At 40.9% G+C, this 13,559-nt stretch overlaps 1 protein-coding gene across 2 annotated transcripts in view; it reads right to left on the reverse strand.

Annotated features, from left to right (window-relative positions):
- nbeaa (neurobeachin a) overlaps positions 1 to 13,559 on the reverse strand; it is an 85,031-nt gene that overhangs the window by 38,186 nt on the left and 33,286 nt on the right. For both annotated transcript variants that reach the window (XM_029519056.1, XM_029519055.1), the window contains exons 7-13: positions 12,719 to 12,838; positions 11,411 to 11,557; positions 6,280 to 6,477; positions 4,898 to 5,031; positions 3,826 to 3,934; positions 2,970 to 3,122; positions 1,052 to 1,220 (exon numbers count right to left, since the gene is read on the reverse strand). In XM_029519056.1, coding sequence (XP_029374916.1) covers positions 1,052 to 1,220; positions 2,970 to 3,122; positions 3,826 to 3,934; positions 4,898 to 5,031; positions 6,280 to 6,477; positions 11,411 to 11,557; positions 12,719 to 12,838 — 1,030 coding nt within the window. The remainder of the gene's footprint in view (positions 1 to 1,051; positions 1,221 to 2,969; positions 3,123 to 3,825; positions 3,935 to 4,897; positions 5,032 to 6,279; positions 6,478 to 11,410; positions 11,558 to 12,718; positions 12,839 to 13,559) is intronic.

The raw sequence follows: 13,559 nt of genomic DNA on the forward strand, positions 1-13,559 counted from the left end.
AAGCGAAATGCAAAGTGATCAACATTTCACACCTCACTGACAGACAGTGTTACAGCTTCTCATATTTTGCTGCTTTACTGTGTAGTAGTGACTGTTGCAGATTCTGAGGAATGGGCAAAATATTTTTCTAGAAAAATTATAGGCACATTTAACATTTAACTAAAAAATACTGACTCTTGTGTGAGTGAGCTAAGATCCTCTTGTATTTTATCTTTTAAATACTATTAAATATATTAACATGGCCAAGAAAATGAATATGTAAAAATGCTAGATTCATATGCTTGGTGTGTTAATCAACAAAAGCCTTCCTCTTGTAATGTCTTCCTTTCAGAAAGGTCAGTTGTATCAGTAAATGAGGGGGAGACACCAGCTTTCTTCGCGAGAGCTGCTGATTTAAAGAAATCCTATATCAAGTAGAGTCAGTTCAAGCTTATTTGTGCTGTCAATAATTCACACAATATCTCAATTGGCTGATTAGTCTTGTGTCAGCAGCACTTTCCACTGAAGAGGACGAATAACTCAATACATGATGTAATTATTAAAAAGCGCATTTCAAATTACAATACATGCAGACATTATAAGCATTATAAACACAGTTTCAATACCTACTGTAATTATCTGAAATATGGTTAGCAGCCCTGAATGTATGATTCTATCTTTTTATTTTGTGTTTGTATTTTATACTTGGGTTAGTCTGGATTTTTCCAGTTTTTCTGATGGTGAAATAAAAAATCTAAAGGTAATAGACGTATGAATACATATTTCATTTATAGTCTTGCACTAAGTTAAAACTGTTGAATGAATGAAAAAACCAATTCGATAGGGAGATAACTTACTACTACTACTACTACTACTAGAGAAAGAGAGATGAGTGTGGAAGAAGAAGAAGAAGGGATGGTGTGTAGAAAGTTAAAGAATTATGGAGCGCAAATGGAGAAGCAAGATGGAAATCAGGTCCTGTAAAATCTGACTATTCAAACTATTCAAATTTTACTAAATTTTAGCAGATGTTGCTTTCATGTGTGCAAACTGTGCGCAGGTGTGAACATACCAAGACCTTTGGGGGTGATTCCACTGCACTCCAGTGGGTTGATGGCCCAGTAGTAGTACTTCAGAGTGTGCATCAGCTGCAGGACAGTGCCGACACGGCGGATAGTGGTGTAGATGGTGGCGGTGCCGATGAACTCCGATGAAAGGTATGTGTAGAGGGACAGCTGGACCTACACACACAGAAACATTTATTCAGCACATTACATGTGTATAAAAATGCTTCGAAAAAGTCGACCGTCAATTGTCAGTTGCTTGCTGGAGAGAGAGGAACAAATCATATGTATGTTTATGGCGTTCAAACAAAGGATAGCTTTATGGTGAAAAGGCAGTCATAAGGGAATGAGAGGAAACGTCCCTCCAGCAAAGGCGCCAATGTTTTTTTCTTCATGTTATTTTTGATGTTTCTGTGCCTGAAGCTGTCAAGCATCTGAGGAGCTCCATACACAGCACTGACATTTACAGAGGACTCTCTCCAGTTGCTCATTTGCTCCTTTCCTGCTTCCTTCTGTTCCCTTCCTCGACTCTCTACCAGATCCTTTCAATCACTCTGTACACAGAGTCAGAGTCTGTGGCACCCTCACATATCTCTGAGCACATCTCAGTGACCACAACGAGCCCTGTTTGCCCTGTTTAAGCGGACCTCACCGCACCGCAGCTCATCCAGAATGGAAAACACACTTGGTTGGCTTGAGACGCCTTCATTACATTTGATTTCACCAAAGGAGCTGATTTCTTTCTTCCTTATTATGTTTTTTTTTTTTTTTTTTTTTCTTTATCTGGTCGCCATTTGCAACGGTTCCGGCTGCAAAGAAAGCCCTGTAATTCTTTAATAACAGCACAGCACAATAGTTTGGGCTGCACTAATGCCTCAACAGCTTTTAACAAAAACACAATTCTGGTTAAGAAGAGCTTTTTATTTTCAGCATGAAACAGCAGAGATGTTAGGAGTGATGGGAGATTAGAGTCAGCTGTGATTTCTTGAAAGTCAAGTCGTTAATGCGACCAAGGTAATTCTTGCCAATAATGAAGGTGCTGATAACACATTGAGAAGTGGAAAATAATAATGCTCTGTGGGACAAAGAACAGTAGAAGAAAAATAAGATTAAAGGATTTAAGATTTTAGAGCATGTTACTCAGTACATTTATTATCCTCGTTGGGTTCTCATTAAAATCCTTCTGAATTGCTGTAATGTTAAATGGCAATTCATTGTCATTTTCCGACCGAAGGTAAAAACAAAAACAGGCGATTTCAGACTAATACATAACTGAGTCTGATGTGGTTATTCTCTTATCACCCGACTTGTTCTCCTGAGAAGAAAGTTGGTGTTTCCTGCATCATAACTCCAACTTGCCCTGGAAGTCGGTCGCTGCTGCCCCCAAGAGCCAATCACATCTTACGGTCAGCTTGGAGAAGAGCAGGAAGTCAGGAAGTTTGGAAAATAACGGAGGAATGAGCTCATTTAGCCTGTGAGAACGCCAGGAAAGCTCACATCCAGTTCACATCGCGAAGGAAAAGAGAAAGCGCAAATCTCTCTCCTGTCCTGAGGTCTTTTTTTAAATGTCACTTTCTCTTTGCTGTCTTTGCTTGAATGTCCTGTCCGTGTCAAGTCCTTATTCTGTCTCCTGAAACCTGTTTTGTGATATTTTTGTAAAGGACCACGTTATAAGAAAAGATTTTACATTTTACATTGCCTGTTTGTCTCAAATGTAATTGCATTCAGAGAAGACCTCCTCCAGATTCACTCCCGTTTCATTTTTCTCTCTCTTCTGAGTCACCTAAATCACCCTATCAACTCTCGCATTCAGACTATCTTGCTTTCTTTTGTTTTTTTGTTTTTTTTTTGCACCAAGGTCATGAAAACACACACACACGCATACACACACTTTCTGCAGGTACACACATATATATATAAACAGACCTTGGCAGGGGTGTGTATCCAGATGGCAGCGTTGAAGAGGACATGGTCACAGAGCTGTTTGAGGAGCGGCGCTCCATGAGGTAAACCATCCAGATACTTGGCGAAGGACAGGAACTGTTCAAGCACCGCCCGGGTGATGTGGACTCGCGACGACTGGAAGGATGGCGATTTAACGAGAATGAAAGGTCACCAGCACCTCCTTTACATTCACCACATTCTTATTGTGCCTTTACATGCTAAGAATATCATATAATTACAGTATCTTTACAGTGAGTATAAATTGGCTGAAAATAAATGCCTCCTATCCTCCTCAAAATGGGCAAGATTTTCTGATTTTCTCAGTAGAAAGATGCCTGCTGCCATGATTACAGATTTATATTTTAATAACACAAAAGACACAAAGACGAATGAAAACAAATCGAATCGCAGGCAGAGAACGCCACAGGACAGTGGCGTGTGTTTTATGTATTCTACTTTATCAGGCAATGCTGTCGACCAGCAGTAGAGCCAGTTTTTAATTCAATAAATGCTACATGAGCTCAAGGGCCTCATGGTTACCAGAAGGAATCGTGTAATTAATTTAGACCAGCAGCCAAAACGCTAGAAAGCGCAGGTGATATCACTTAGTGTGATCTTGTTATGTCGTGCTGCAGTTGGAACGAACGACTCTAATTAACATGTTTTCATACAATGGATGTTAAAATCAGAAACCCAGCACGTGCACCATTTAAACGTAAATGTGCTCAATATACAGAAGGTATGTAATTAATAAGAGATCCAAAAAATAAAATAATAATCATAATTAATTGATTGAATAACCAACATAAACTTTTCATCATGGAGGCCGTTCACTGACCTTTTCAAGCAGATACCCAATCACCAGGAAGCCTTTCCCTCCCAGCATTTGCTCCTGCATGGCAACCGAGCTCTTCAGCAGCTCCACCAGGAATGCCAGCAGTGTTGCGCTGCAATAAACACGTCACCCACACACATTTTTAGGCAGCGCTGCATGGAGAGCAAAATGGATTTGTGCATGTCGCTGAGTGAAGTATGTAATCAAGCTCACTTAACATCTGAGTTTACCCTCTCCACCATTTATTTTTAATAAGCAGTATTTTTGTTCGTCGTTGCTCTCTTGCTGACTTTTTCTTCTGATTGGAGTAAACATGACAGGCAGACAGTATGTGATTGTATTCATGTTTATGTGTTGCAGTCGAATTGAGGTCAACCCGAGGCAAGAACAGTGAAAACACAGCAGCTTCACTCTGTGTCAAAGTATGTAGCTTTTCTGTCCGTCATCCCAACATGCCTCGCCCGCTCTAATCAGCAGTGTTGGAAATTTTACTCTGAAAAAGTAATTAGTTATAGTTACAGCATTATAAAAGTATTCAACTATTTATAATAAAACTGAATATATACCTTTAAGGGAATGAAATAGACACCTAACACAATAAATTATTTACAGAAAACATTGTCATGTCTGCACTTCCATTTTGGAACGCAACTTTGGAACCGCCTCGACTTGCCATTGTGTGTGTGTGTGTGTGTGTGTGTGTGTGTGTGTGTGTGTGTGTGTGTGTGTGTCGTGTCGTGTTCGTGGTTTATGTGTGAACCCCCGATTACCTCTGCCTCTGATTGTCTTACCATGAAATTTTATTCTACCTTAGCCAATCATCATCACTTATGATCATCCTGCAGATGTTTTCTTGCCTGCAGGATGATAAACTAAGATTTGGTCTTCTGTAGATAGAAAAGATAATTCGAAGACATGGAAATTTTATCTTTTATTAATGCTACTCTTGTTCTCACTTCGCATCCTTTTAACTTGTTTGCTTCTGGATCGGTATCTGTACATGCAGTAACATAGGCAGTATTTTTGGTGTTTGCATTTATAACTGGTTTCCACACAGATACTGGGTTCTGCTCACCAGACTGTGGTGTCCACGCTGCTGTCATTCAGCTGCTTGTAGTCCAGCTGGGCAAAAAGAGGAAACAGGACCTGAATGCCTCCTATAGAGTGGATGGCACTGTGGATGGAGTGGGTAACAATGGCCTTCACATCCTGTGGAGGCAGAAATCCGCTTAATGCTGATACAGACACAGTTGATACTATACGTGCACACAGACATTCACCCACAGCTATGAAATATTACAACAGCTGTCAGTTGCTTCTGCTGGCCTTTAATACCGAGAAGGTACGTGTGGTTTTGAGCTGAACATCAGATTTTAATGCACATGGAAAATGTTGAGTTATTATCACAGCTCCAGGCTCTTTACTTGTGTGTGCTGGTGCTTTGTTGGGTTGTGTGCTGTTTTCATCTTTTCATGTTGCATTTTTCTGGATGTGTGAAGTTGGAGGCCATCAGAGAAGTGGAGGCAGCTGGAAACTGTCTTCCACGTAGATTACAAAAGACCCATCCATCATGACACCCAGGAGGCTCCCTCCACTTTTGTACCATGTTCCCTCTGTGCTGGATTTTTACTTTCTCTTCAGTTAATTTAGTAGTTAATTAGTTAGTCTGGCGCTGGCTCTCTTTGCCAGCTTAATTTGTTGATATTGCTGTTTTTGTCATCTTTGTGAAGTAAAAACAAATCTCTTTTGTTTTGGCTGCTTCCAGGCTTTTCTTCCATTATTTCATATGATGCCAGAACAATACAATATTCATCATGATTTCATCTTCATTTACATTTGGCTTTTCTGGAGTTCCATCTATTTCTATTTCATCTATTTCATTTCAAGTTAAGATATTGTATGTTGTTGTGTGCATTAAAATCTGATGTTCAGCTCAAAACCACACGTACCTTCTCTGTATTAAAGTATAACCAACTAAACGAAGGAACTATGTAATGATGAAATGACGACTTGATTTCTCCCTTTGTGAATTACAGTCATTTGATGCCTGATTGTTGCTGAACCCTGAAAAGTGGAAAATTCTTGGAACATCCAGTCGCCAAGCAAAAGCCCATTCGCTCTGAAGGACATCTTAAATACATGTACCCTCAGAGGAGAGGGTTACATTAACAGCTGAGATTCAGCAGCAGTCCTTTTTGGACATCATGACACCCTGATTTGCTGCAGGGTTCAGAAGCTACGAGTGCAAAAAGGGATTTTATTTATTTATTTTTTTTACCCCAACATCTCTGTGTAATTCTCTCATAGAAGCACACCAAGCATTTATTCTTCAGGAGGTGCAAGTCAGCCTGTGACATAACAGTTTGATAATTAGTCTGGACTGCCGTAGCATTTCACTTAATGCCTCCATTCATGAGTGGTCTGCAGCAGGGCTTATTGGAGTACAGCCACACTGACCTGTAGCATGAGTGCATGCGGTGAGTGGACAAAGATGGACGGGTTTTCCCTCGGTGAAGACTCCAGGCAGAGCTGGGCATCAGTCGCCTTGGCGTTGTAGGTGAAGGAGATGGAGCTGGCCAGCTTGCCATCATACAACACCTGCTTGTGGTGCTCTGCCAGGTGGATGTCGCTCTCTGACTTGAACTTGAAAGTGCTCTGTATCGATAAAGAGAGAAGAAGTTCTTCAAGGTCATGTGAGGAAAACTTCAAATTGGACGGACAAATGAGCTGTGGGGGGGGGGGGGGGGGGGGGAAGTGTGTGTGTGTGTCCGTGTGCACAAGTTCAACAAACAAAATGGCGTCTGCCTAATTGCAGCATGTGTAGTGTGTAAACAACACAGCATTAGCTTAATGAACACAGTGCTAACCCGGGCACTAATTCAATTATCCCAGAATAAGAGATGGAGAGGGGGAGCGGATGTGTGGGAGAGAGGCACCTGGAGCTCCAAATTTATCTTCCCGCTTTGTAGTCAAAACAAAAAAACGCACAAAAGAATGCGGACGCCTACTGCTACATTTGAGCTATTCAGTCTTTTTGTATTATATTTGATTTTTCCTACAAAAAACAAAAATGTTAACCTTTTTCAGGAGCTGCTTAGCCTTTATCAAATTGAAACTTAATGCATCTTTTTAACAGATAATTTCTCCGTAAGGCAGGTTTTCAAAAGGACACGCACTGTGTATTCTCGGCTAAAAATTAAAAACTGGTTTTTATCCAAACAGATACTGTAGGAGGTGTAAAACACACAGTTTGTCCGTGTGGATCTATGTCTAAATCTGTCTGTCTGCACAGGTCAGTAGATCCATGCATCCTGCAGCAGTGCTGACACACACGAAGCCCTGCAGATGATTGGCCAGCGAGTTGCTCTGCCACCCCTTCTGCAACAGCTGCAGGCGAGCAGTGATTCTCCCCTTCCAGCAGCTGGGTCCCCAGGTGACTTGCTCAGCCTGCCTGTGCAGGAAAGCCCTGGGCTGCTCGCAGACCTGCAGGCCTGTCTTGTTCTAAAACTTTCATCTGAGGTCTGCAGTGAAAAATACGCCCTGAGCAGTTTTAAACCACGCAGAACAGAATTTCACACTTAAGAAAAACAGTGCACTAAACAATAGATACATCTGAAGGAGAAAGCCTCTCCGCAGTGTATTATCCCATCCAAGTCCTGAATACGATTCTCATCCATACTGTTTCTCCCTCCTACCTGATGAAGAGGAACTGAGGGAGACTTCTAATCTGCATCCGAGGCACACTTTCTGCACACACCTACACACACAATTCACAACAGCACAACATTATAATTAATGGTAATTATATGGCTGGACAGCATGTCCAAGATTTAGAACATATTACTTTAGCAAAATACAAAAGCTAATGACCCGCTTATCCATTAAAAGTAACCTTGAATACTGCAGCCATGTGCAGGGATAATCAATCACTAACACAAATAAATTGCTGTCCGCTTTATTTAGAAGTTCCACAAAAATAAATAAAGAAATGAATAGCTTGACTCTGAAATTAATACACCTATTAAGATGCACAATTTTGCAGTGTGAGCGTGTATCGAGCCTGGTTCTGCTGGAGGTTTACTTGCCACTGTCGCCAAGTGCCTGCTCATCGGGGGATCTGTTGGGTCTCTTTAAATAATTTTATAAAGAGTTTGGTCTAGACCTGCTCAATATGTAAAGTGCCTTGATGTTACTTTGTTATTATTTGGTGCTATACAAATAAATCTGATTTTGATTTGAATTAAAGGATGTACTAAGCACCTGATTTGACTTTACACAGCCTGGGTTTTAACACGTGTGTGTCGCTCACCTAGTTTCACAAACGCTTGGAGGAATGTCTCGTACATGACAGCTCCAGATACAGCCGTCACTAAAAAACCAGCACACTCACATCTTCCCTACTGAGCTCAACCTGCATGTTGCTGAATGAAGACCCCTCCAAAATCCACGTGAAACAGCCATACAACAACCTTGGCTATTTAAAATATGATACAAAAACAACATTTAAAATCTACATTTGAGACCAGTTAAGGACATGGCATGTGTGAGCCCAGCACAATTCTGGGAACATTCAACATTAAAATGCTCAGAACAAGCAGACTTTAAGTATGAAAGTCAATTTTTGTGTATGACATGAAACATACACGCAAAAAAAAACCCCACAAATAATACAGGTGCCCCAATAGACTTACATGGTTCTGAACTTCTGATCCAGAGAGCAACAGTCAACACACTCAATTCACAAGTGACACAGAAATAGAAATACACAAAATGTCAGAAAAAGGACAAAAGACAGAAAAACAAACAAAAGTGAAACACTGGAGCTTTTTTTTGACCACAGCCTAGGCGGAAAAACAGTGCGCTACGTTCCACCTTCTGTCAACCGAGGAACCGGGGAGTGCTGAACTGCACACACATACGAACGTTCACGACACACAGCGTGTTGGCCATCATGAGCCGCGTCAAGCGAGAAGACCTTGAACACTCTCACTGCGCTGAAGGCTTGTTTAGCAGAGCGAGCAGAGAGTCTGTCAGCATTTTGTTCCTCATTATTGAACAGTGGCTGATACCAAGAAGCTTCATACAGCAGTGCGTGTGCGTGCACACACACACACACACACACACACACACACATATATATATACACACACACATGCTGTATAGTTAACATAGACACAGTAGTCTTTAACACCAATGACACAATGCCCCTAGAGCAGCTGGTCATTGGCGCATGGCATCATCAGTGTGAAGTCAAAAGAACAGGAGCCAACCCACACCGGCATTTAGAGAGGAATCTGTGTGACACGGACGAAGTTCTACTGGCTTCTTGCTTTAGCCGACCGGAAAACCCGCATACTTGTCATTACAATACCAGCACAGAGGCCTGGGGCTTTGAAGCAATCGAGCCATATAATGGTCTCTTCGGGATATCAGACAAGCACATTTTGTGCCACACAGAGAGGCAATCATCTGACTGATCAGCCTCCGGAAGCCACGGCCTGTGACGGGGTGAGGAATCAGCATTAGTGGCAGGAAAACAGTGAACCCGGGCATGTGCTCATTAGAGGGAACATGTGACATCTCCATTCTGTGATGTTGCATGATGTGAGAAAGTGAATTGGAGGTTGAGGATGAGTGTGAGGGAAGAACAGGGGTGTGAAACTTTCATGTGTCCTTCAGTGCGCCTGCATGAGACCTCATGGTAATCTGTGTGTCAGCCATAGGACTGTGCAATACGCATTGCCTGGATTGATATTCTAATACGTACTTGCATATCAGACAACAACCTTTTGCAAACCCTCTCCATCAGTGTCACCTTAACAGGTTGAGGTATTTAATATTTTCCTTTATCTTTTTGAACAAAGCAAAAAAAACCAAAACATACAGGGTCTTATGTACGTACAGATCATCTTCTACTTATCTCAAAAAAAAAAAAAAAAAAAAACATGCTGAAAAATCGTAACAAGACTGAGGAAGCTTGGAGTAAGCGCTTAATTATTTTTAACCTCATATAATATAAAATAGTTGTCTGCATATGAGATGGAAAATTTCCAATGTCAAAGCCAAGAAGTCAAACTGGAACTTGTTCAAAAAGAGCTTTTACAGGACAGGGGTCCATAGTTACTTCAAAGACCTCTCAAAGAGTCAAACACACAGTAATCCAGAAAACTGCTAGCTTGGAGCAATTCCAATAACGAGTACATTAACACGAGGGTGATTGTTTTGTGATTGTGCCTTGGAATTTTTCTGACAACTTCATGAAGTCTCAGTAATTAAAATGTATTCTTGGTTTCGGTATAATAACCTTTCTAAGAAGTCGTTCAAATACCAGCAGCTGTTCGCGCACGTCAGCAACCTCAGACAACAGAGTGGTCCGCTGGTGCTGAAATATAGACAGTTACGGACACCTTCATAAACAAGCTGAAAGTGGCCAGAAGTGTTCAAGTCAGCCAAAACAGGAAGCAGACAGCTGGCAAGGTGTTGCTGTGTATCAGCTGTCACTGATAACTGGGCCAGAAGGCAGAGATGGTGATTTCTAAAGTTATCAGTACTCAACACCCAACATCTAGAGGCCTCATTTGAATATCTCTTATTAATACAGCAACGAAAAGTCTAGACTTACAGGTTTCAGGGCAAAATCCAACCCCGGGATACTTCCAAAACTGCTAATTCATTCCAAGCATCAAGCGTTGAGTTCCCAGTAGGCAGAGACATAGTGTAGTAATCTGTTTGCTACCACTTCTGTGGGACTCTTAACTCTCCAACTGCTCCATCCATTAAAATTTATCTCTCCATTTTATTAATTTGCAAGGATGTAAGTACAAATTTACACTTAGATGGTTAATGTACATGTTATAACCGAAGGGTGATGAGTTTCTCCCATTTAGAGTACTACTAGAGACTACTGTGAGTTACAGCGTGAGGTCACAGAGAACCAAGATTTTCCAGTTTTTACACAAGGCCTGAACATAGTATGCTTGGAAGGGAGGCCTTTAGTTAAATGGTGAAACAGCTGGAAGTAAATGATAATCACGTGAAACAGAAGTTAAATAATATTTAATTTTGTTTTGTGAAAAAGGGGGAAATGATACAAGTAATGGATGAAAGCTTTATATAGTGATAAACCGTAAAATTGGATTGCTTTGGAGTGAAATAGTGTTGATGTGTTAATGATAAATAGCTAATCTAGATATTTAAAGTAACAATAATTATAGAGCAAGTAAATCCATTAAAAGGTTCTAATAGCTATCAAAATAATTCTCTAAACAAAATGCATGTATGGTACAGTTACATGGAGAAGCGGTTGAAGTCACTCAGTCGTTACGACAAACTACAAACCAAGTTTAGGTTAAATAATCAGGTTAACAAGTTCAAATAAATTCAAATCAAAACATCTGTATGCTGGTTAATGAAGGAGCAGCTGAGTTTCTACGAGGTTCGATCAAGAAGGACTGATGGTCTCAACTACCTCGAGCTGGAAAATGTGAACGGGCAAAGACGGCATTAAGTAACAAAGACAAGCCAGGATGTCCTGTGCGGCAAACGGAGCGTGACATTGATGCGCTGTAATGTGTGGATGCCACCTTACCTTGTATCCCGGGCCGAGCTGATGAATGGCAAAGATCTGAGCCGGGTTGAGAGCTTCACTGAATACGTAAATGGCTCCCAGCTGACCACAAAACACCCTGTTAGCATCCGCTGTCTCTGACGAACCCAGGAAACACTTGTCGTAGCTCTGTTCAATAAAAATAAATGCAAGAAATTATCAAAAAAAATTCAACACTTTATCTGAGTTTTCTTGCAAATATGCATTAACCTGATTCAAAATGAGGATGAACATAACCCAAGCTTACTTTATGCATTTCGATAAATGAAATTAATAAAGATTTTGAATTATTGCTGCATAATTTATCTTCACGTTCAAAACTTAAACACTTCAAGCATTGCTCACTTATCAATGTGAGTTTTTCAGCTTCATACATTAACACATTAACACCATAAAATCGCTCACATTTTAAGAGTGAATTCTTCCTTTTCAGTCTCTCGTCAAAGCTTTATGGCACTGCAGCAATCACCACAGTGGATGGTTGCTCTTTTACAACTGGACCATCGCCTGCTATCAGTCTTTCTTGCGCCCCTCCCATCTCCACCATCCCTCTGATACTCTTTATCACAACGAAATCTTTACTTCTCTGCTCCTTCAGAGTGGAGAAATAACTTTTATCTCAAGCCTTGAGGACAAAACGAGGCCTGATAGAACCATCACATTTTGAGATCTGTTCTTTCTGTTGTGTAGCGTATATATGTCTTTTTTTTCTTTGTTTGTTTTTTGGTTTCTCTCCACGTCTTTTGTTGAGCTGTGTGAGCTGGAAGACTTTGTATCCCTGAAAAATTTCTGTGAGAGAATAACACCAGCAGTGCGGAGGGGCAGACAGGCTGGAGGTGTGATGCAGGCTCAGCTGCCACAGAGAGGACATGCTACCTGTCCCCTGTTAAATGGAAAAAGTGGGAAGTTGGAGTTTGGGTGAACTGTGCTGGAATGAGGCCCAAGGGCAACTCAACTACTGCCGAGTAATGCAGAGGGCGAACCACAGATGTTTGCCAGAGTAACAACAGGAGGTATGTGAAGAGCCAGACTGACACTGGTACAGAAAAGGGTAGAGAGAAAAAATGTCTAAAATAATTCAGTGAAAAGATCTATAGAAAAAAGCTGCTTTTTCCTTTCTCAGAAGTGGTTTAACAATAAATGTAATTTTCAACAAACTCGTCAGCTATGTTTTGTTTGTTTTTTTTTCATTATCTTGTGTTTGTTTTTGGTTTTGTTGGACCATTGACGTACTAGTTCTACATGCGACAGCACAACGCGTCTGTAACAAAGCAGTATCAATGTGCTTACGTCATTTGTGTTGACGTGCCAGGCCATGTCACCGTAGGAGACCAGCTGACCGTTGACATAGCAACGAATCTCAGAGTTCCTCCAACGGTTGTAGATGTGGACGATGCTGATCATATACCACTGAAAAATAAGAATAAGATCACACACAAGATCAGAAGCAGCAGAGAGCAGAAAGAAGGCAAATGAATGACGCAGGAAGGTTTTTGTAATATTATTATTACTCTGTATGTCCACATTAAAAAGCTGTTTCTCTTAAACTGTTGACTAATTGTAACTTTATTGTTTTATGTCACTCTAATGTATTGTTTCCAGTTTGTGTGACGGCTGTGGCCTCGAAAGGTTATCTATATGTTGTTTCTTTTTTTTTACACTGCCACTGTTGGTGGCCAAATTAATTATATTGACTAGACTACTCTTAATAAAGTAGTGACGGAGAGCTCTGGCGGTCATTCGGGCGGTCATTCGGGATTCATAGAACCGTAGTTACATTCGTAACTTTCGTTCTATTTCATCCCTGCTGACTGCCAGAGGCGGTGCTTTAAGCACTGAGTGACGGAGAGCTCTGGCGGTCAGCAGGGATGAAATAGAACTCTTAATAGACTTTGCATGTCTTTTTAAAAAAAAAAACAACAAGACTGTGCGCCTTAATATACCAAGAATAACATGCACGTGTGTTAATAACGATATTCACAGGTTCCCTTGTGGGACAACTGAAACGCTGTGGCTGCAATGGGCACATAAAGCTGGCTGGCACACTGACATCCAAACACACACACACATTAACAGATGCACACTGGACAAAATGCTGCGAGACATGGTGACTTAAAAAATGATCAAATGA

This window comes from Echeneis naucrates, chromosome 14 (assembly GCF_900963305.1).
Source record: "Echeneis naucrates chromosome 14, fEcheNa1.1, whole genome shotgun sequence".
Lineage (NCBI taxonomy): Eukaryota > Metazoa > Chordata > Actinopteri > Carangiformes > Echeneidae > Echeneis > Echeneis naucrates.